Source organism: Enhydra lutris, unplaced genomic scaffold (genome assembly GCF_002288905.1).
Source record: "Enhydra lutris kenyoni isolate GAN:26980312 unplaced genomic scaffold, ASM228890v2 scaffoldscaffold20, whole genome shotgun sequence".
Classification (NCBI taxonomy): domain Eukaryota; kingdom Metazoa; phylum Chordata; class Mammalia; order Carnivora; family Mustelidae; genus Enhydra; species Enhydra lutris.
Genome location: NW_019154104.1, coordinates 4,808,285 through 4,832,872, shown reverse-complemented (window position 1 = coordinate 4,832,872; position 24,588 = coordinate 4,808,285). Strand labels below are relative to the sequence as shown.

The 24,588-nt window shown below is 41.9% G+C and overlaps 1 protein-coding gene across 5 annotated transcripts in view; it reads right to left on the bottom strand.

The window, feature by feature from the left end:
* Positions 1-464: 464 nt before the first annotated feature.
* LOC111148567 (ribosomal protein S6 kinase A5) overlaps positions 465-24,588 on the bottom strand; it is a 183,409-nt gene continuing 159,285 nt past the window's right edge. For 4 of the 5 annotated variants that reach the window (XM_022505232.1, XM_022505237.1, XM_022505234.1 and 1 more), the window contains 8 exons: positions 23,315-23,440; positions 22,806-22,939; positions 22,046-22,139; positions 18,330-18,500; positions 14,235-14,426; positions 5,035-5,194; positions 3,565-3,728; positions 2,082-2,321 (listed from right to left, as the gene is read on the bottom strand). In XM_022505232.1, the coding sequence (XP_022360940.1) occupies positions 2,082-2,321; positions 3,565-3,728; positions 5,035-5,194; positions 14,235-14,426; positions 18,330-18,500; positions 22,046-22,139; positions 22,806-22,939; positions 23,315-23,440 (1,281 nt within the window). Of the gene's footprint in view, positions 2,322-3,564; positions 3,729-5,034; positions 5,195-14,230; positions 14,427-18,329; positions 18,501-22,045; positions 22,140-22,805; positions 22,940-23,314; positions 23,441-24,588 lie in introns of all 5 variants that reach the window. The other variant, XM_022505233.1, reaches the window with a different exon arrangement.

Sequence of the window (24,588 nt, the reverse complement as noted above, 5' to 3'; positions counted from 1 at the left end):
AGGAAAAGGAAACCCCTCAATTTCACTCTCCCGGAGTCAATGACATCATCAGTTCTTAGAGTATACTCTTTTTCTAGGTCATTTTCCATTAACAACAAAGTCCCTTCAGTTCATACTTTACAACTAGTATTTTCTACCAGGATGTGTAGTTCAACAAATGAACTGAAGAGCTAACTTAGACATTTCCAAATCTCTTCAACATATAGACATAAACGGACATTTTCTTGGTCATTGTAATGCTGTGCCTGGATGGAATCACATTCTGTGGATTTGCTACAGGTTGGTAATCATTCACGTAAAGATTTCCCATCATTACCACGAAAGACTGCAAGCTAGGTGTACAAAACTTTCACTGATTCATGACAATCGTGGAGCTATCTGGGCCACTGAAAAGTATAAAAAGTTATTTCCAATAACCACTGTGGACAAAAATGTGAAGAGAATCATATAATATTTTGAAAATATTTTAATATTTGCCATTTTTTGCCTGCGCTATTAATATATACATGGATTTAGTAATAAATATGCTACCATTACATAGAGCACGATATCTTTAGTATTCATAACTGGTTGAAATTAATGCTGCTATTACCTTAAGAAAGGAATAAATAAATATCATGCCCAAGTTCCAAACCAATGCTCAAGAAGTTGTCATTAACAAAAATTATAAAATAAACAGGTCGGGCATCATCTTTTAAGCATGATTCTTGTAAACATAGCAAAGATCACTTTTCTCAGTCCTGCCATTTTGTGTGATGGCTTTAAAAGAAAACACAGCATACAAATCCTATCACTTCTTTTTTTTGCATAGGGAATGAATTAATCGTATTTGAAAATGCAGCAAACTTTCAATGAAATGTCTTCATCACATAGCACTTGTTTTCTCTAGGACTTCGGAACTTTGGAGCAATAAAAGTGCTCTGCATAAGTTTATAAAATATGCCTTCTGGATTTAAAATTTAACAGAAAAATTTCAAGACAAGTCATAGTCATGATTCTAAAATACTATGTACATAATATCCGACTACAGGAGGGCATACCTCGCTGCAGACAACACAGTGTACGAATGTGAAGCACAGTGTTTCATAGAATTTCCCTTTAGATTTTCTGCACATTGGTGCCTAAGGGGCTAATGATTACGCCCATTCCACTTGCACAAACAAGGTAGAAAGGGGGATGTGAGGACAAATTTAAAGGGGATAATGGAAAAACTGGCAAAAATGCAGTACATATGCTTTAAACAGTGCACTTTATAAAATAGTTTGCTTTATTCATATTCTCTTATAAAGTGCAATATTACTTAAAACAGAGACCTGTACCTTATTATTTTGCAATAACCATGAAAACAAATCACCAGGAAAGAGCAGTGCAAAATTAAAAACGTTAAGTAGCTTAGCATGCATCTCAGAGAGATCCCAAATGCAGAGCACGGGACCTTAAGTTCCTGTACTTTTTATTTTTTTTATTTATTTTTTTACTTTTTAGAAAAAGATTAATAATAACAGGTTACCATCATATGTAACCATAAAATAAAGACAATAAGTTAAAATCCTCTCTCAAGAAATAAGCGTTTACCACACACACAATTCACTACAGAATCATTCTGAAGACCCTCAGACCTTTTTCTCTGAGAAATCACTGTTTGAGGGGTGCAAATCTCTTAAAAACCCAGGCTGTCCACAAGGCAAAGCAAAAGGTATCGTCATCACAGTACAAGTGACTCTTGCTGGCAGACATCTGGAAAACCCGCGACTCATTCCGTGAGCCGCTCAAACCTACCATGTCCCTAATTAGATTTACAGACAGACACCTTTGCTCTTTCCAGAACAGTCCTGTTGGCATCATGCTAGGTCGCTAAACAGTATAACAGGTGCTCTATTCACAGTAACATTTTCTGTCCAGTGCTTTTGGACAAGGATAACCAACTGGGCTTTTCTGAAAAAAATTCCCTAAGAGGCAGATTCCAAAAAGACCAACAGGACGCAGTTTGAAAAGTGTAAGACATCACCTCAGGCACATGCTGAGGGCATTCAAGGTGCGATGGGTCATCACTGGTGACATTCCTACCGTCCCTGCACCTCTCAGTCTGAGAACTGGAAGAGCGTATCTGGGTTACTGGGGTCTGCGGGGTTGCTGGGCTGCAGGGTCTTAGTTGGCGTGGTTTTCCCGTGGGAGTGAGACGAGGACGAGTGAGAACTTTCGCTAGAGCTGCTGCGCGTCTCTGTACTGGTGCTAGTCTTCTTCATCTTCCTTCTCTTCGCCAGAGGGGCCTTGTCAACATTCTGAAGGCAAAAGCCCTCTCTCTTGTATTTGTTAAAGGCCTAGGGGAGAAAGAAAGGGAGGTCCTGTGAAGGTCAAGAAATTGAAGTTCTCTTGGCAACTAGGGCTCCTAGCAGAGGACAACTTTTTTCGTCGTCAGTCACAGCTCCAAATTGCTCTGGGAATAAGGTCCTGAAAACCTTCACTCGCAAACCTACTGGCAGGGTCTGGAAGCTCAGGGTTCGAGTCTCAACGGCTCTGTGTAAATCAAACCAGCCAGGCGTACAGGAGTTAGGGTTCTCATAAATCTTTTGAAGAAGTCAGTGTTACCTTTCAATAAAAAACACCAACCTCTCAACCCCCGTTACTTTTATTAGTGCTGTGTCTGAGATTTAAAATTCTGACCACAAAATCCCCAAACAGAGCAGACTGGATCTGTTAGGGCTCTCCTCTCCACTTCCGGGTCGGGGTAATTGGGGTATATCTCAGATACTTCGTCTGCACAGAGAGGTTCAGCTCCACCTGCCTCGGCCTGGCTTTCTCCTCACGGCTTCCTGTCTCCACTTCTTTCAGCCTTAAGTTTGGGTGTCACTGGGGTTACTCTTGATAGCTTTGCATCAAATGTCACTGGGAAGCTGGGGATCATCTGAACAAACCTGTGGTTAATCTCTTCACACCTCAACATACCCTAGTTCATTAATTTTTAATCCATGTCTGCAACTGAAGAAGAAACGCCAGCCCTTTTCCTTTCTCAAGGTAATCCCTTCAGAGGTACGTCACTTCTCCCTAACTCATCTATTTCTTACATAATTCTCTTAAAACCTTTGCATCTGCTTGGAACAGCATACTCTTATTCCCTACCCCTCACAGTCATGAGGGTATGTTAGGTATAAATGGTGGCTGAGTGAATGGACTTTTCACATGTGCCTTAGTTCCTAATGTTTATTTATAGCTTTTAAAGAAAATGATTTAGCCTGTTTGAGAGAGAAAAGTTCCAACACAATGCATATTGTTTTCATTATCTACTGAAAATTTTCAACTCTTCAAATATCAGACTACTGCCTCATCTCACAAACTCATCCGGAATGTCAAGTAAGTATTTTGTGGGTTGGCAGTGACTCGGGTCCCCCACATACTTTCTGTTAATAAATGTGTTTTTATTACGGAGGGATGTATAAAAACACACCTAGAATGAAAATAACACATTCTTTTAAATGTACCAAGAGCGTGTCTTGGAGGTTATGGAGTAAACATATCTGATTCCTTTTCAAACCTGCCCGCCATGTGTGGAGCACAGGGCCTTACGTGGAAGGTTGCTTTCACACAGGTTTGCACAGCAGCTCCTGAAGACCCTAGAATGTCTGGAGTCATCAGAGGATTTGAGGACAGCTGGCTGCCGTCTTGAAGCCATTCATTGTATCTCAAGCCCGACATTTTAAGCCTTTTATTTGGATCGACTGTGAGGAGTCCTATAGGAATAATTAAGATATTTTTATTTCATGATTTGTTTCAAACATAAATTTCAATGAGGTTCACATGACACAATGGTCCTGAGAAGGATTCAAACTCCTACAGAGTCATTACATTTTCATATACATTTCCACCCCTCAGTAAATCCTGAACGCTAACGACTAGGCCCACAATAGCCTGTGTCTACCGTAGGCTAATTGATTTCTCCCGAGAAGAGACTGGCACCCAACACAAAGACTCCCATTGGCGACTGGGAAGCTCCACATGAACAGGGGGTACCTAGATGCACTTCATTCGTATGCAAACATCTTGTACGAGTCAGCAAGTGCAGTAAGCCGCTAGAGATACGGAGATGGAGGCCCAAAGAGGAGCCACGAGGAGACACACAGACAAAAACCAACCGTGACAGCATCGGGAGACAAGCGCAAGAGTAACACCCCCATGCACAGCGTGTTGGCGACCCACGGGGAGATCTTTGACCGCAGTGTGGACACCCTGGAAGGCTTCCAGAAGATGAGTCCTGCGGGATGAGTACAAGTGGGCTCGATGAAGAGGGTTTCCCCAGGATTAGAAGGAGCAAGTGTGAAGTCATGCAGGAATCTGAGCACAGGCACATGGGAAGAATTCAAAGGCAGCATGAGGGGAACAGGAGGCAGGGGCAGGCAGGGCCAGTTCCTCAAGGGTTCTGGATTTCATACGCTCCCATATGCGAGTCTGACCAGAAGCTAACAGGGTCTCTCTGAAGGACTTTTAGCAGAAGAGAGGCATGATCACAGCTGGGTATGAGGAAGGTCACTCTGCCGACTGATAACAGAGAGGTAAAGGCAGAGGCAGTGACACAAACCAAAAGGGTGCCATGGGCTCTTAGGAGAGAAAGGATGGCAGGAACTGGAGGGCAGCCACGTGAATGGGGACGAGGGGGTGGTGAGGACGGAAGATGAACTGCAGGACTGGGTAGCTGGCTGTGGAAGGTAAGGAAGGTGGGGGGGTGGATGGTGACGCCCATTCTGGCTTCCTGGCAGTGCAAGAGGGGGATGGGATGGGGCATACTTTTGGGAAAAGGATAGTAAAATAATGTCAGTTCACTTTGGAGGTGCTAGATTGAGATGCTGGTGGACCCTGCAGATGTGGAGAATATTACTAAGGGATAGTGTTCCGGTAAGAAAAAAAAAAGGCTCAGTAGAGTAATCGGAAACCTTCTAGAACACACGTGAATTCCTTAATTAACAAATACCTATGAATGGGTATGCTTCCACTTCAATCACTACACAGTATACGCAATATAAAATTTCACTAGAGTCTTACCTTGGATCAAATCTTTAGCTTCTTGGGATACATTCTTCCAGGCTTCTCCTTCAAAGGAGAAATCTCCCTTTTTAATTTTCTTCATGATTTCCACCGCACTGGTGCATGTCAAACTTTTGTCATGAGATTGGAATGGAACTTGCCCTGACAACATTGTATACTATTAAGAAAAAAAAAAAAAAGAAACAAATGAGAATGTCTGCCAAAGTCATTGTCAAAGCTATGCTAGTCATTTCATTACGAACTTCATCAGCATAATTTACCAAATACGACAACTAGCATTACTGGGTTTAAAAGACTATGTAGCCTTCTTCTATCAAGGAAGCAACAAACACATTTCAAAGCCTTGTAAATAAAGTGAGACAGCTTATTAGATCAAAATTTAAAGAGCAAGAAGAACAAAACAAGGACATTCCAACTACTTCAGAAAAGACAGTGCTACTGTTAACACAAAGTTGAGAGATAGCAGAAACTCTCATTAACTTTTTTTTTCTTTATTCAGTTCTACACATCCTTTCCTCAGGACATTAACTGTGGTTAAGGGCTTCAAACATTTTAATTTAGGCCTTCCTATTTTGGTTGTAATTACCACTTTCACTTTATTTTTCTCATTGTGGAGTTAAATGGAATGAATTCTCTAAAACCACCTGTTTTCACTGTAGCCATGTGTTTGAAAATTTATGTTTAAGGTTTTTGCCCTTTAAGAAGTCAACAGAAAAACTGGAAAGCTAAGTAAGGCTTGTCTGTGCATCAGAGACTAAATTTAAAACTTTAAACTTCTTGGAGGGTTTTCTCTCTCTGCTTGCTGAGAGACTTACAGGCCTACGGAGGTGACAGACAGCCAAGAATGGTGCAGTGAGGTGACAGTGTCTGAGCACAGACACCATGGAAGCGCCACCCAGTGAGGAGACAGGGGTGGTGTCAGTAGGAGCCAGCTCACCACGGTGGTTACTCTCGAAGGGACACAAAGAGGAGGGTCTCTGTTTCAAGCCCGGCCCTCAGGCGGAGCTGTGTACCCAGGGAGAAGTCCCCGTGACCTGAAAGGAGTTGGCCATTTCTCTTTTCTGGCCATGTGTCTGACAAGCACGGTCACCCTCATGATGCCAAGATGGTGATGCCACTCTCACACACTGGCTCTCACAAAAGATGGACGATCCCAGACAGGAAAATAAAAAGGACATCAAAAGGGGAAAGCAGGAGATACGAGTAGGTGGGTGTTCCACAAACCCTGGCTGAGGACGACTGAACACAAAGGAACGAAGCCCCAGAAAGAGTGGAGAAGACACCTGGCTCCTCTGAGGTGACCAGAGACCAGGAGGCTTTGGGCGAATTTGGACTTTGTGTACCAGAAAACTGTGCCTGAGAGAATTATGGACGGAGGGTGTGAAGATCGAAGACGCCGAGGAGAAGAGACCAACGTTACTGACTTGGAGCAACCCGACGTGAAGATATGTGTTCTAAGGAGGGAAATGCGAAGACACCGGAAGAACAATGACAACACAATTTAAGAAAACCCAAACCCTCCCTAAATCTTCTCGCCTTTACCCTTCACACACACACAGTGACGTTCAGCACTTCCCAGACGTCTCCCTCCTCAGACGCCAGCACTGGCTTTCTGACAGGGACCCACCTCGCTGGTGTCTCGCAGGCTCTGACCTCGCCCGCCAGGCCCAGCCTGTGAGGCCCCCGGGTTCCCAACCTGTGTTCCACACCAACAGTTTCTTGGCCTCCCTGACGGCGCTCCAGCTACTCAGTCTCCTTAGAAGGCCATTTTCTTTCGAGCTGACAAAGGCCCACCCCCGCTCTGGTGTAACTTTCCAGGATGTGTGACTAGGGCCTCCGCCATCTGCCATCCTTACTCCAGAGAGAAGATCCATGGCAGGAGGGGAATATGAGCTTTTGAGTCAGACAGACCTGGCTTTCTGCTTTTTTACTTACTAGCTTCTATTTTTTAGCTGTTTCGTTACTAGGTTGGGCAAATCAGTTAAGCTCTCTGAGGCTATTTCTTCATCTTTATCGTCAGTGTGACAGGATGGAGCAACCCATTGCCTTTGGTAACAGCAGCAGCCTGCTCGGTAGTACACCCAACTTCCCTGTTTTCCCTTCCTGCTCCTTCTCTGGTTGGAAGGCAGTAGGGACCCCATTCCTGAGTCATACAACTTTAAAGCCCCTTCCTAAAGGTCCACCTTCTAGATCACTGCTGGCACCAACTATCTTAGCCCGGGTTCCCCAGAGAGCAGAGTTTAAAGTAAAGGTTACTACACAACTGCATTAAGAAGTGTGGTCCCTGTGGAGGAAGAATTGAGGAGAACAGGTAACAGTGTCCACACCAAAGGCACTGCAGGCCCTGGCTAAAAGAGACAAGTTGGGAGAGCGGCCACACTGAGTGTGGTACAAGTCAGTATGGGGCTGGCACTGATAAGCACCTACTTATCTGGTCAATAGATTCTTCTTGATTTCTTGATGTCTACCAACGTGGCAAGTCTTTACATGGCAAGGACAGCATTCACTGTGCTGTCCAAGAGCTATGTGAACTCTCCAGCTCTGTTCTCATACAGCCTGTTAGGACTTTGACCATCCTGGTATTCTCAAGAATCCCATGCTGGCTCTTGGTATTGATGTCTTCACGAAGGGAGACCTGTGGGCGGGAACCAGCAGTGTCCTACATGCCTTCTAAGCACACGAATGGCAGAGCGAGGGCGACAGACCGGATAAACATTCAGGGGACTGTCACACTAGTGAAGGGTTTAGAGGTCCTCTGGTTAGGGGCACAGAGACTTGTCCCTGAAAGACAAACTGCTTGTACCTTGTACTGCTGAGAAAGAGGCATAGGACGTGGTGGGCTTCTTGGGACTTTGGTGACAGCATATATTGCTTTCTCGAGAATACTGCTCCAATCCGTTTATCAAGTGACTGGGAAGGCTACCAGTTTCAAGTGCAGCCTGGAGTCAAGGAGTTCTGCAGCAGGTCCCAGCTGTAACACAGGATGTCTTCCTACCTAGGCCATCGGATCTGGCTGACTTGATTGTGCTAGAGGTAAGAATGCTGTGCAATGTCTCTGGCAAGTGCATGAGAGGAGTCGCAGGGCAGATGTGAAGGATTCTGGGGTGGGGTTCTTGTCTTCTGTGGCAGAGAACTACTCTCTGAGAAACAGCTCCTGGATGCTACTGGTTCCTAGCAGACCATGTGTGCCCATGGAAGGGATACCAAGACCAGTGCATCGTGTGCCTGGACCAGCAGCTACGCCGACTCAAAGTTGCAGCAGCGATCCCATGTACTGTGGACACGGCACACTGAGAACCAGCCCCAGGAGGTCCAGAAGGCAGGAGTAAGTCACATCCATGGGTGTGCGTTACCCATCTCTGCTGCATCAACACTCCTAACTCAAGCCAGTGGCCTCACTGAGGAAGGGTTCCTGATGACCAACTGATGGAGGAAGAAGGGAAATTGAGCTTGCTTGCTGGATGGTATATTAGAACACGAAAAACTCAGTGAAGGCCCCTGCTCAGGACAATGCCCTGTGGTCGGAGCTCTGTTCTTGAGGATCAGACTGAACCATCAGCTGGTGCTGGGTCCTCATATCTAGATTCTCTTTTTTAGAGAAAGAGGTGGCGGGCAAGAGAGAGAGACTGAAATCGGTGGGGTGGGGGACAGAGGGAGAGGTAGAGGATCTTAAGCAGTCTCGTTGCCCAGCATGGAGCCCCACGAAGGGCTTGATCTCATGACCCTGAGATCATTATAGGAGCCAAAATCAATAGTTAGATGCTTAACTGACTGAGCCACCCACGTACTGCCCCCATATCTAGATTTTATGGGTACACGGCCCACTTATAAAATTTATGTGTCTGTCCCTGCAAACTTAGAGCTTGCTTCCTTAGAGGTCTTGGTTCATGAACTCAAGGGTTCAGTTGCACTATACAACAGATGTGCGCCATCTGCAATCCCTCTTTCTCTTTCTTCCTGCTGCTGGGATTATGCGCCTTAGGAACAAGACGAGACATACTTTAGCTTCAGGTTCTGCTTTCTGGGGAGCCCAGATTAGAACACCTTTCTATTATTGATGAGCATTTGATTTGTTTCCAGTTTGGGACATTTTAAAACATGCTATATATTTAAAAAAAATTTTTTTAAGATGTTGTTTATTTATTCATGAGACATGCACAGAGAGAGAGAGAGGCAGAGGGAAAAGCAGGCTCCCCACTGAGCAGGAAGCCTGACGTGGGACTCAATCCCAGGACCCTAGGATCATGACTTCAGTTAACGGCAGGCACTTAACCTCCTGAGCCACTCAGGCGCCCTATATATTTTTTCTTATACCCATCTTTTGGAATATAAAAATACAATTTCTCTTGGGTTTATTCCTGAGGGTGAACTACTGGGTCATTTGGTCTGTGTATGTTCAGTGGACACTGCCAGTTTTCTAAAATATATTCCACTTCTTAATCCTACCCTACTTCCTAACAGAAATGAATGTAGCTACATGTGAGAAAGTAACCTTTATAAATACAGTTTTCTTGCTTTCTGATGCTTAGTAATGTAACAAGCTGTCGGGTAGCAAAACTAATTCTCCATCTTTAGAAGTGTTTAAAGGAGACCGGTGATCAGGGACCTTGTAGAAAAGATCCCTGCTCTGGATGAGGCGGAAATAGACAAACTTTAGCCTTTTCTTAACTCCAATCAATATCTTACAATTTTAGTTGATTACCCAGGAATCAACTTGTGTTGAAAAAATTTTGTGCCTGCAAGTTGTTTGCAAATGGTGTGGCAAACAGTATTTATAACTTAAAGGTATATATCTATGTATGTGTTTGTGGCCATATCTATACTATATCATATATATGTATGTACCTGTACACACACACACATACACACGGAGAGTGTGCATAATAGAGAAATCGAGAGAAAGAAAAAGGCAATGTGGCAAAATGTTAGACATTCACAGTATTATTCTCTCAATTTTTTTCTGGGTCTGAAATTTCCAAAATAAAATTTTGAGAAAAAAGTAAAACAATAAGATCTCCTAAATAAAACACTTGGAAGAATTATGGTTTTTTTTTTTGTTTTTTTTTTTTTTAGATTTTATTTATTTATTTGTCAGAGAGAGAGAGAGGGAGAGAGAGCAAGCACAGGCAGACAGAATGGCAGGCAGAGGCAGAGGGAGAAGCAGGCTCCCCGATGAGCAAGGAGCCCGATGTGGGACTCGATCCCAGGACGCCGGGATCATGACCCGAGCTGAAGGCAGCTGCTTAACCAACTGAGCCACCCAGGCGCCCCTGGAAGAATTATGTTTTAAATGGAATTGTATATGCCGGCTAGCTGCCACAGAATCCTATCCCACATGAATACTCTGCGTTAGGGGCTCAATGTTTCGTGCCTCCGAAGTTCATATGTTGGGGCACTTGGGCGGCTTAGTTGGTTAAGCATCTGACTCTTGGTTTTGGCTCAGGCTGTGATATCAAGCCCTGCGTCAGGCTCCCTCAGTGGGGAGTCTGCTTGAGATTCTCTCTCTCTCTCCCCCTGCTCCCAAGCACGCACACACAGTCTCTCTCTCTCTCTCTCTCTCAAATAAATAAATCTTAAAAAAAATTCCTGTGTTGAAGACCCAGCTCCCGATGTGACTATATTTAGAGACAGGGCCTTTATGGAGGTAATTAAAGTCACATGCAGTCATGAGGGCGGGGTCCTGATCCAATGGGATTAGTGTCCTTATAAAAAGAAACAGCCAAGAGCTTGTGCACTCGTGCTCTCTCTCCCAGCACACTCACGGAGGGAAGGCCATGTGAGGATACAGAGAGCAGGTGGCTGTTTACAAACCAAGGGGAAAATCCTCACCAGACGCCAACACTTCGGGCATCTTGGTATTGGACTTCCCAGCCTCCAGTCTGTGAGAAAATAAATTTCTGTTGCTAGAGCTACCTAATCGGAGGCATTCTGTTATGGCAACACCAAGCTAAGCCACTGGGTAAGCTCTATTTTAATTAAAGTCCTGTATGTTTCTGATAGGGACTGCATACCCATCGAGGAAGACTGGGTTGTAGTCTAGCCATAGGAGACTACATGAAGCAGCTTCCCAGAGTATTTATTTTATTCAACGGGGGCGATGTAAATCATTTTCATATTATCATAGCCACATCCATGTTTATTAGATATAACACACAAAAAACCCCATTGATTTCCTTTCTTTCTTTTTCTTTTCTTTTCTTTTTTTTTTTTTTTTAAGATTTTGTTTTTAAGTAATCTCTATACCCAATGTGGGGCTTGAACTCACAACGCTGAGATGGAGAGTCGCATGCTCTACTGACTGAGCTGGCCAGGCGCCCCAAAAGGCCATCGATTTCTAAGGCAATCAGGAGACTCCAAATAAACTTTATGCTTGCTACAGAACTGCTGGGGCTTTGTGTCTAGATCTTCTGGAGGCATGCATTCATGCGTGTGGAAAAGTCTGCAAAGCATTCTGTTTTTTTGTGACTCTTTAAATCGTGTGCTAACTTTGTTCTTTGTATTTCATTGTGTATCTCTAAAAGGCAAAGTTTCTTTTAACACCACAACCACAACACCATGATCACACCTGAAAGAAATTAGTAATAATTCCTTTATATCATCAGTAGCCAAATGGTATTCAGATTTTTCCAGCTGTGTCACACACATGTATATATCTACGATTACAATTATGTCTGTATGGCTCAGAGTTTGAATTTAATAAATAGAATTAAAATTAGAATTTGCTTGAATCAGAATTCAAGCAAATGTAAATATTGTTTCAGAAGTGTCTTTTGGTCTATAGATTCTTGGGCTACCTTTTTTCTCCTAGGAGAAAAAAGGGTTATTTGTCCAGTAGAACAGGACAAATAAAAAAGTTCTATTTGTCCTGTAGAACTTCCCACAGTCTGGATATTGTGGCTGTGTTCCTGTGCTATCACGTAAGCTGCTCTTTGTCCCCTGGTTGTCTTAACAACTTGACGAGTAGATCGAGAGAGAAGCATGGCTTCCAAACCCATGCCATTATACACTTATTTCCATGAATATGGCATGCGGAAGCTTGAAAATACCTGTCCGTGTGTCTAAGACTCTCTTTTAAAACCTTAAAGAGGGGGCACCTGGGTGGCTCAGTGGGTTAAGCCTCTGCCTTCGGCTCAGGTCATGATCCCAGGGTCCTGGGATCAGACTCTCTGCTCAGCAGGGAGCCTGCTTCCCCTTCTCTCTCTCTGTCTGCCTCTCTACATACTTGTGATCTCTGTCTATCAAATAAATAAATAAAATCTTAAAAAAAATAAAACCTTAAAGAGGTTGAGGATTATCACTGACCTATATTTAAAGTAAAGGCTCTTTTACTAAGGGCAATTCTATACTATTGATAAAATTGGAAAGCTCCTTTTTTTTAGACTAATTTTTTAGGAGAATGCTAATGAAAATATAAGAGGTTTTAGTCCTTAAACGAAACTCTCAAATCTATAGGAATTAGTTATTTTTTATTTAAAAGGTCTTATTCATAAATATTTAATTTTAGTTTGAAAATTATAAATGATGACTTAAAGTTGCTGAAATGAAAACCATTTAAAACTTAAAAATAAAAGAAGAACCATCATTCGGGGATAACGGGCTATAGCCACTGGGGGAAAACAAGCTGACACCAAAATAAACCCCAGATGGAGTGCAGATTTAAGTATAAAAAGAAAATATAATTCTAGAGGAAAATTTAGGGGAATGTTTTTGTAATCTCGGGTTGGGGTAGGGGTGGAGGGACAATCTGACATCAAAGCCACATATTGTAAAGGAAAAGACTAACATCTTACTATATAGAAATAAAGCATTCTCCATTTAAACCCTCCTAACACCCAAAAGAAAATCCCATATTGCTATAAACATTGTTTTCAAACAAATGACCAAAAATATCTCCAATATCAATGGCAGACAAAGGATTAAGGTCCTTCCCAGAGCTTTACAGTAAGAAAAATTTCCGCACAGGAAAAAAAAAAAAAGAAAGAAAAGAAAAATTTCTGCACAGGAAAATGGGCAAAGCTCATAAATAGCAATTCATAAAAAAGAAAATACAAATGTCCAAATACTTGAAAAGATGCTCAAAACTGAATATTCATCAAAGAAATGTATGCAAGTTATAACAACAGTGGGAAATAATTTAAGATTGAAATCGATAGTATCTGATGTATTCGCACACAGTTGATGAGAACATGATCTGTTAAACCTTCTAGAAGGAAATCCAGGCATATATGTCAAAATAAAGATGTGCATGTCCTTCTCCTAGGAGTCTATTCCAAGGAAATAATGAGACAAATGCAACCACATATGTTAAAAAAAAAAATCATTTATGTAGTCTGTAATTAGCAAAATACTAGAAAACACTAACTGCTCATTAGTAAAGAAATGGTTAAATGAACTCTAGAGGCCCAAACCACATGCATAATATAATCTCATTTGTTAAAAAACCCACATAGTTGTCAGAAAACACACATAACATGGTGGCGGTAGGCGGGGTGGTTAGGAGCGGGGGAGCGCGTACACATCATCTCCACACAATGAGATTATGAGTGATTTCACTTGTTCCTTAAATCTTTCTGTATTTGTCTGAAATTTTCTCCCTAAGATTATGCATTACAAATTACATGCAGAAAAAGTCAAGCTATTTTGAGAAGAAACATGCCAAGGTTTTTCTAGCTTAATGCTGTTTCTGATCACAGCAGCCAAGGACATTTTGTGAGAAACATGCTTACCACGATTACTATAAGCTACTATAAATACTTCTTGTTCTAGCAATTAATTTGTTAATTTATCCTAAATTATCTTCTTTAATTATATTTTTAGTCTGAAAATCTCACAGAATGTATTTTTTAACATGTTCCTCCTAATAAGTTATTTTACCATTTTCACATTACATCCAATATGCCTATTTTTTGAAAACAGCTTCTTTAAAAAAAAAAAGACTATATAAATTCCTACGCACATAAAACGCAGTGCCTCCAATTATTTCAAAATAAACCAAAATGAAAGTTTCTACATTGTCTCCAGTGTAAATTTTTAAAAAAAGGGGAACAGTCTTGGGTTAGAGCTTTCATAGATGTACAGAAAAGAAACCCATCTGTCAATTTCCCCCCACAATCTGAAGAAAAACAGCGGAGAGAGAGACAGGTAAGAGACCATCTGGAAACTGCCTAGGTTTCCTGGCTCTAGGGAAATGAACTCACCAGAATGACGCCCAGGCTCCAGAGGTCACAGGACTCGTCATAGCCGTTATGATTCAAGAGCTCGGGGGCCGCATAGTGCAGGGTGAAGCAGGGTGTCTTGAGAGGCTGGTTATCAGGTGGCTTTAAGCGTGCAAACCCAAAATCGATTACTTTGATTTCCAAATTGTCATTTTCATCAGTGAACAATAAATTCTGCAAGATACAAACACTTTAATTAGTCTCTCGTGAAAATGTCCTGGGACTTGGAGATGCCATTTTTGTAACACCATTTATCTATACACTGATACTGGACTCAGGCTCGGAGAGAGGTCTGCTGGGGAGGGTCTCTGGGAGCTTGATGTCGGTGAACTGTTGTTCTCTGCCTTATGCTTTTTTTTGGATTATTTTAATTTTATAATGTCTTGTGAAACATTTTTCAATCGTAGCATGCCTCTTCCCATGTTAGAAGAGCCTTTGTCTACATTTTTCTCTCTTGGTGTTGGCCCTCTACCCTCCTTCCTCAACCTCCCTTCTGACCTGGCTCACGTGCTCCTACTCCTCATTTGGAGAGATCGCCCAAACTGTGCCACCAAATTGAAGTCAGGACTCTTTCTATTTTCTGCTAGCATGTTTTCTTTCTGTTCCTTAGCATCATGGTATTAGAAATTCAATGTCTTCCTCTCCCATTAGACCATCATCATTCCCTAATGGCAGGGACTATGTGTCCACCACATTTATGACTCTAGTCCCAAAACCTGGACACTCATATGGTAGGTGCTTTGGTAAATATCCATCCATTGAAAGAAGTAATAAATAAAATAGCTGTCTGTAGTATATCTTATTAAAGAAGACATGGTAGGGGTGCCTGGCTGGCTCAGTTGGAAGAGCAAGTGACTCTTTATCTTGGGAGTGAGTTTAAGCTCCACGTTGGGTGTAGAGATTACTTGAACAAATAAATCTTCAAAAAATAAAAAAAAAAGAAAGAAGACACGGTAAAGACCTACATTACATTTCAGAAATATTTTCTCCCAAACAGTTAATACTTAAGCATTTTTTGATGCTTCTGGATATCATCCCTCAGTCATTCAGAAAACACTGTTTCCTTAATTCCTTTGTCTGCCAAGCCTTCTCAGTCACTAAGGCTTTACTGTATCATTTTTGTGTTTATCACACATTTAATAAATGCTAACCATCTGATGCATGGTCACCCCTTTTTTCCGTCTATCAGGCTAGTACCCACAGTGGGTGAATCTGCTTACATTGTCTTCAGACATCCTGACAAAACCTCCTATGTCTTTGTATTTATTAAATTATTCCTCAGATCTGGAACATCATTTGCTTTGTTACTATAATAACAACCAAAATAAAAGACACCACAGAAGGCTTCATTCATACCAAGAAGAAAAATCTTCTACACCTTTCATTCAAAAGTTAAAAATGAATAAAGTGGGAGGAAAGAAAAGCAGAAATATTGAAAAGTTTTCTTAAATGTTCTCTATACAATGCTTGATCCTGAATGTGTGATGTTATTACAACGTGGATATGACGGAATGTAAGGTTCACCACCACTAAGTGAGAGCTGGGGTTCACGTGCTTGCATTCCGGAGAAGTCTCAGCAAATGGCTCCCGAGCATCTCTGCGGTGTGAACCTGCCCCTGGCCCCTGGCTTCATCCAGTCTGCTCAGCCTTTGGAAATGACTTCAGTTTATGCTATTAAGGCTGGCAGAGGACTTCCTTAGCTGCAGTTCTTGAAATGCAGGAGACTCCACTCTCCGAGTGGAGCTGGGTGCACATGGGCAAGAGTGGCAGGAAGCAAGGGCCATTCAGCCTCATCTCAAGCCCCACCTGAAACTAATTTGATGCAGTTTTTCTTTTTTTTTTTTTTTTAAAGATTTTATTTGTTTATTTGACAGAGAGAGATCACAAGTAGACAGAGAGAGAGAGAGAGGGAAGCAGGCTCCCTGCTGAGCAGAGAGCCCGATGCGGGACTCGATCCCAGGACCCTGAGATCATGACCTGAGCCGAAGGCAGCGGCTTAACCCACTGAGCTATCCAGGCGCCCATTGATGCAGTTTTTCTTAATCTTACAAGGGTATGGGGTCCAGTTTGAAAAGTACAAAGCAGCCCACCAGGAATGTCAGCCAGCTTCTAAATTTGTCTGCTTCTCACCCAGAATTTAGGATTTTGCCTAAGCAGAAAGCCAAGGCCACACAAATATAAACCAAGAGATATATAATCAGATCTTAAACTATGACATCAGTGGGAGAGGAATTAAACTTTAAGTTTGGAAGTAATATACTCTACCATTTAAAAGTCCAAGTGAAAACTACTTTATTATGAGGATGTTAGTACAAAGGCACATTTTCCTTTCTCCACGGTCTATTTTGATTTAGGGCTGCTATCACTGTGGTAGAATGTCCCAAATAATATGACAATTCCTCGTTTCAGAGGATTATTTGAAAGAAAAGGTTTGTAACAAATAAGAAGAACTAAGTAACATAAGTATCTTTTTTATCAGTAAAATAGGAAGGCAAATTTAAATTCTGTTGGAGAGGACAGTTGCCTCATTTGAGACTCATGGGATGACAGATGGCCAGTTATCAAAGAATAAAACATGTGAAAATGAATTCTATACAGTCATGGAACAGATCTTTTCAATTAAAAAAATTACATGCTTGTTCCTTGTCTATCAAGAAAACATTTAAGTGGTGTGCTTTCACATTTAAAAATAGATCGCTAATCTCTGATGTACGGAGCACCATATTTTCAGTGGGTGTTCTGTAGGAGAGTGAGAACTCGGATGAAGGAAGCAGAGGGGGAGCTACCATAGTTGCAAGTTCATAAAACACAATTCACTTTTGACTAATTACTAGTAATATGAATAACAGTAATAGGAAGTCCACAGACAGAAGTTTATATGCTTTAGAATCAGTCAGTTATATTTGGAGGCACAGAAATCCATTTTTAGGGGCACCTGCATGGCTCAGTTAGTTAAGCATCTGCCTTTGGTTCAGGTCATGATCTCAGGGTCCTGGGATCGAGCCCCACATCAAGCTCCCTGCTCAGCAGGGAGTCTGCTTCTCCTCCTCTGCCCCTCCGACTGCTTGTGCTCTCTCTCTCTCTGAAATAGATAAATAAAATCTAAAAAGAAAAAAAAAAAAAGAATTCCATTTTTAAAACATCCTCTTCCTACCAATGATCCAAGATATTTAAACAGGCAAAAAATGGTGCTTTCAGAGACATATTCTTTTGTGGTTTAACGCAAAAAATGAACTCCAAATAAATTATTATTTTAAAAAATTTGACAATGCATTATACCCACATGGTAATTAAAAATGAAGTTCTATTTTGAAGAGGAAATATGTGTAATTTTGCATATGATAAAGGATGAGTCATTGTTATGCTTTTATAAATTATTGGGTTTTGTGTTTTAATTTTTATTATTATTCTGATGATTTCCTAAAAGGGGGAAACTTTCAGATTTTTGATACTAAACAAGGACATTCTGGAGCCAGAATCTTTTCTATTAACCTTTTGAAAGAAGAAATATATAAATAGGGGCTGCTTGTGCATTGCTACACAATTCTATAAATACAATACGTGAGCAAAGAGAAGCACATATAAGGGCGGTACAACTAATTAAACCAAGACAATTCTTTATGTTTAAATATTTAGTATAGAATTATATACGTTCCTATTCATGAGCTAATCAATTCGATGATAAAAATGAAAAAAAGTTTTCATAATACATCATTTAAAAAAACCCTCTAAAATGGTACACATATAGAAAGGATATTATTTTCTGCTACAAAAATTTCCATTACTATTTTTGGCCCACAACTGTTGCATAAAGTATTTCTTCCATAAAAGGCTCTCACATTTACAAATATAACCTCAAGATGATCTGCTGGCAAAAAAAAAAAAAAGCAAATTTATTTTAGACTAAAATAGAGGAGAAAGAAAATCCAAGAAACAGTATCTCTGCAAGTATCTCTTTAGCAGAAAGCTCTAAACCATGAAACAAGAAAAGCCCACCCTGCGGCGGCGGTGGGGGAGGGGACGGGGTTGGGACTGAGGCTGGACCGAGCCACAGGAGGGAGCGCGGTCCCGTGATACCTCTGGCTTCAGGTCCCGGTGCACCACGCCCACATCATGCATGTGGCTCACGGCCGAAACGAGCTTCCGCATGATGTAGCTGGCTTCCGTCTCACTGAAGTGTTTCTTTTTCTTAATGCGTTCAAACAGCTCTCCCCCGTTCAGAAGTTCCATCACCAGGAACGTGTGAAGCTAGAGAGGAAAAAAAGAAGAATGCGGAGGGCTTTCATGAAGAGAAGTGCATTTACGGATGAAACATTCCTGGACAATTAACTACCACTAATAAATTTAGATAATCCCTTGTTAAAATAATCAATAGCAAGCCTTAATGGTGGAGAGGAAAGAATTGAGGGATAATGTGGCTTTTTTAGAATTCTATTTTGGTCATGGAAAATTTCAAGTGCTGCAGTGAAATCTTTATATATCCCTTCCTTGACTAATTCTTTCATTTGAATTCCATTCCAACCCTCTCTATCAAGTTTACATATCTTTCTTTTTAAAGTATGGCCTAGTGCTTATAATAATGTGAAATTGTCTGCTTTAAATAATGGAGAAGATTAAGGACAGAGTATGGGCAACTGCCCACAGGAGGCCTGACCCACCCACTGAATGGCAAATATATCTTTTAAAAAAGGTATTGTTTCATGAAGTCGATCTGAACCTCCCGTGAGAGCTTAATGGATTAGTTTCAGGGTTCCTTGTTAATATCCACTGCAAATACCCATAGCTCAAGGGTGGTGTTTTTTTATTTTCGTTTTTCTTTAAATAATTGCTTTGCATACCAGTGGCATTCTCTTAATTAAATAGTTTAAAAGTTATTTCTTATGCCTTGCATACATGTCCATAAAGAAAATAACAGGGGCAATCAAAAAGCAAATAAACTGTATCAGCTCTCAAATGAACACAAACATAGTTTTAAAAGATACCCAGTCAACATATTTAGGTGCTATGTGTTACAGAACCAACATCGTTCAGCAAACACGCTTCCTTTTGAATCAGCAAAATCCAGGGGAGAAAAGCTTCATAAAAAAGGCAATTATCCTGTACATATAGGGCACATTTTAAAAGGTGAACATTTTAGTACGGGAGTTGTTTACAGGCTACCAGAGATCAAGGTGATTTGAGTTTCAACATACGACAGATACGGTCGAAGTTGAAGGTCTGCTACAAGCATATGCCAGTGAGCTTTAAAAAAAAATGGAGAGCAATACCTGCAAGTAGTTTAAAAGATAGGTTTTAGAGTCAAACCTGGAATGCTACTTCCTTATGACCCTGGGGACGCTACTTAACCGGTATGAGCTTTAGGACCCTTACCAATAAAATAGGTAACTGTGAGAAAATACATATGAGACAGTTGGATAATGGGTCCTCCAAAGACATCCATATCCTAACCCCCAGAACCTGCGGATATTACCTGATAGGGTAAAGGGAATTTGCATGTGTGATTAAGGATCTTGAGATGGGAAGAGTGTCTACGTTACCCATCAGAGCCAACAGTATGGGACAGGACTATGGAAACAAGAGATTGGAGTGATGTAAAGAAGGATCACAAGCCAAGGAATGTGAGCCGTCTCCAGAAGCTAAAAAAGGCAAGCAAACGGAGTGTCCCTTAGAGTCTCCAGAAGGAACCAGCCCTTCTGATACCTGGACTTTATACCAGTGAGACTGATTTTGAACTTCTCACCTCCAGACTGTATGTTTATAAATTGGTACTCCTTAGGTTTGTGATAATTTGTTACAACAGCAAGAGGAAATGAATACAGATCCTGATACACTAAGTGAACTCCACTGCCATGGAGTCGCTGAAGACCCACCCTCGTTGATTTCACCCATCAAAGATCACCCATTGAAGGAGATCGTGTGCATTTGGGGATGATCGAGGCCACTGTTGTCACCTACACTGAAAAAAATCACCCAAGGTATCAAGAGTAGAATATAATACATTTTAATATATTTGTACTAGTATATATAGGATTACATCATGAGACAACTTGTATTCGGTAATTTTTTCTTTTGAGAGAGAGAGAAAGAGAGAGAGATTGAGTGCTGGGGGAGGGGTGGAGGGAGAGGAGAGAGAATCTTAAGCTCCAAGCCCAGGATGGATCCCAACACAGGGCTCGATCTCACAACCCTATCATGCATGACCTGAGCCGAAACCAAGAGTTGGACACTTAACTGACTGAGCCATTCAGGCACCCTTCAGTAACTCTTTAATATAAAAATAACAAATGATAAATTTAACCTGTGGTCTAAGTACAAAGCTAGGGACGCAGTTCCTGAGAGCTGACAGCTGCCTGAACATTAAGAGACTGAGTGTCTCTGCGGGGACGTAGGTGGGCACAAGTGCAAAACCAGAGGATGGTGTCAAAGGTCATCCTTCCCTGATTGATCATGGAAATCATCTTCAAGAGGAAACTGTCCAGGCTCTTTTTAAGAACCTCCAGTGGCTGGGGGACTCATTACTTCTACTGGAGTTGGGTAGCCCAACGACATGGAGGCAAGTGGAGGGGCATGTCCTCACTCCCCCAAGTCCTCACATTGAAGATATCCCTTTTCTGACTATGAGAACCAGAGAGCGAAGAGATGACCGTGTCATTTTCAGGTGCTCCCTTCATGTTCCTGCCTCCCCTAAGGCAGCAGAGATCTGAAGTTGGGGTGTTTGGGTCTAGAGCTCAGCATTACCACTTACGAAGTGTGAGGCCCTGTTATTTAATTTAATTTCTGCGAGTTTCCGTTTTCTCCCCCCATAGTGTTACTGAAAGGACTGAACAACACGTGTGGCAGCCGGGATAGTACCTGGCCCACATGAGGCACGCAATCAGGAAGGGGCAGGAGTTACTAGGGTTGAGACATATGGCTGCTGGCCATGGCACCCGGGGAACTTTGGGGATTGCAGACAACTGGGCCATGGCCTGCCCAGGACACGGTGTCACAGGAGCACCATGGAGACAGCCCGGGCCTGGAGCCCAGGTTTTCCTTGTGGTGTGACTACGGACAGGTCTCATGACCCTTCAGAGTCCATTTCTTCTTTGGTAGAGTTAGGGTAAGCCGCATCAGGACTGGGTCTGGCTCTGGTGCTTATTAGCATGTTGTCACAGATAGGACCATGTCCTCTCATCCAGTCCAGGGGGAAAGGTAACTGTAACAGAGCCAATTTTGTCATGGAAGGTGGCAGTGGAGGGGCTGAGGAGAAGGCATGGCCCCGACACAGTGGCATTCCTCCCACGAGCAGAGTTACACGCTTCTGGGAGAGGAGGAGGGGCGGCGTGACCGGGCCTGCGGTCTGGGCGGAATACGCCATCTGACGTAAGAGGAGAGGAGCGCCTTTGCCCTTTTGCTTCGTCTCCCCTCTTCAGCTTGCACTAATGAGGCTTACAACTCTCTATATTCTATTCTGGAAGTGAAAAGAAGGTTGAAGGCTAATAATAAGTGGACTCCTGAGAACTCTCCAGTGATTAAACTATGGTGGGCAGCAGCCGAACGGGTGACAAGCAGAGTGCAGCTTGTGACAGCGCCCCTGGCTCCGGCTCCTCTGCCTTTGGTCCACGTCCTAGATGCCCACTGAGGGAGAAGAGCAGATGTGAAAGGATGTGTTGGTCTGGGGGAGGGGTAAGAAATTTCTCCGTCTTCTTCCGGGGCTGGGTCCTATCCCACGTCCCTGACTCTGACCTGGTAGCACCAATGAACCTGGTAAGAAGTAAAACCCTCGTATGCCCAGAAAAGTCGTGTCAAAATACCTGATCATGAAAAACTTCGTGCAGCCTCACGATATTGGGGTGTCCTTCACAAAGCTTCAGAGCTGTGATTTCCTTCTGAGTATTGGCTTCCATCCTGCAAGAGGAAAGCAGTCAGCCTCCATGTACCTACCCCTTCTTCACCAAGTTTTTATGTCTGGATTGTCCCAACCTGAATTTTGTGTTTGTTGACAGTGCGTTCGGAAGGTAACCGTCAAAGTGTCACAGTGAGGTCTCTGTGACAGTAGTGAGTCATCCTACCCCCACCAGAACAAGTAATGCGTTCTTCCTGAGACAATGATTATTTCTGAGTTAGAAGAGAGCCAGTCCTACGAAGAAATGGATGCCTGGCTTGCCTGACATTTTGGTAACAGGAATATATAATCACGGAGGTAATCTGGAGTTACCGAAACGACGAGCTGGGTCTCAAAGCTACCGGAAAATTGCTAAGTCATTCCAGAAAAAAAGTATTTCAAATCTCTAATTATTAGGAACAGCAACAGCTGCTGAGCACGTCTGATTGCCATAGACAATGTTCTCGCAGGAAGCCCGTCACCCTGTGATTTATGTCTCCAATGGATATACTTCACCAGCAAACATCTATTAGAGTCAGAAGGATAATGGATGAGCTAATGAACTAAATGGCTACACCCATGGGTGAAAAGCTTTACAGGAAACCACTGATTTTAAAATAAAAATCCTAATTTACAGAATTCACTGACCAGGATTAATCCATACAAAAGAACGTCACGCACGGTCCTACCTTTTGCTGATTATTTTGACGGCAAACGCTTGGTTACTTTTTTTGTGTGTGCACTTTCGACAAATTGAAAAACTTCCCTCTCCCAGCGGCTTGTCCTTCAGATCCAGGTCGTAGTGCTGATAGAACGGGGAGTCCTGATAAGAGACCAATGTCATTTAACTTAATACTAGGAATGCAGAGGGGTAAATGACATGGTGAAGTAAAAAACATTATTAATGTTAATAAATACGCATGGGATACATTTAGAATCTTCTAAGATTCATCTTCCTTTTAGTTGATTTCTACTTTCACCTACAGAACTTTTTAAGACATCATTTGCTAAGGAGTTCACTGAAATGGATGTGACTAATTCTCTAAGGCAAATATTGCTATTTCCACTTTAGGAAATGAATTTCCTAAAACGGTGTCTTGGTCAAATGGGAAGTCTCTTCCCTTCAGTGGCCTTGACAATGTTAATTAGTGTTGGTATTTAAATCATACCTATGTCATTTAATTAACCACGTCTATACCTTCATCATTGCGCTCCTGGCAACATTGGTCACCCCAGGACGTTCAACTCCCATGTGAAACTGAAGAGGGTCTATGACAGCTGCATTACGCTTGAACAGAATGGAAGGAGCAACAAAGGAATAGCCCTTCAAAAGAAAAGGAAGAGTAAAGAATGAGGATTTGCAATTTTCCAGGTTAGCCCAGACCAGACGTAATAATTTTTTTCTAAAATCAAGAAAAAAGACTGAAAAATGTTCACATATGCGTTAGGATGACTCTCATTTTATTTTATTTGTAATCTAAAATGCAAGGTTTTTTCAAATCAATAGAAAAATGCTTTTCAGAAGGGGATAATGCCATCTTCTGGTAGAATTAAACCAACTCAAAATGAAAGGCAGAAACACCTTCCTTTCTATTCCATCCCCAGTATCTGACTCACGGCTGTAATTCTTTTGCTTTGCTGATAAAAGTTCGCATACAAACACAACTAACGTCTCAAAAAGGGTAGAGTTCAAGGTCTTAACAAAGTGGTCCAAGGGCTCTTGCTTATTATTATTTCAAAGGCTACAGTTAGTTTCTAATTTAGCAATTATTTGGTTCATTATACTTCTGTAGACTAAAAATTTTAAATTGAGTTTTGGAAAAGAAATAAAACCAAATGTCAGAAGGATGTGTTGAACCAAAAGTGGTATAGTGATAGATAATTAATCTGTTCAAGCTAGAACATTCACTAGTTCAAAGACCAGTTTTTTTTTTTAAAGATTTTATTTATTTATTTGACAGAGAGAGATTACAAGTAGGCAGAGAGGCAGGCAGAGAGAGAGGAAGGGAAGCAGTCTCCCCACTGAGCAGAGAGCCCGATGTGGAACTCGATCCCAGGATGCTGAGATCATGACCCGAGCCGAAGGCAGCGGCTTAACCCACTGAGCCACCCAGGCGCCCTCAGAGACCAGTTTTTAAACATCTCTGTGCCCAGCTATGTGCTAGATGTTAGTGTCATTGAGGTCCAGAGACACAGCCCAGGTGACCAGATTATACTCATGGGACGGACACTTAATGGCTGTCAAGAAGAGAGCTCTGATGCCATTTAATAGAGTATTGAAAGTCTGAAGAAGATCTTTTTCTAAGTAGAAAATCTTCTAAATCTTCAGGAGTTGGAAAGCAGTTGACATTATTCACTGAAGATAAAGAATCGGATAACAATTTTTATGAACCGAAGAAAATTTATATGGGTAGAGGTAAGATAAAGCAGTACTGTATTTTTCTATAAGAGAGCCTGAGTGGAAATAAAATT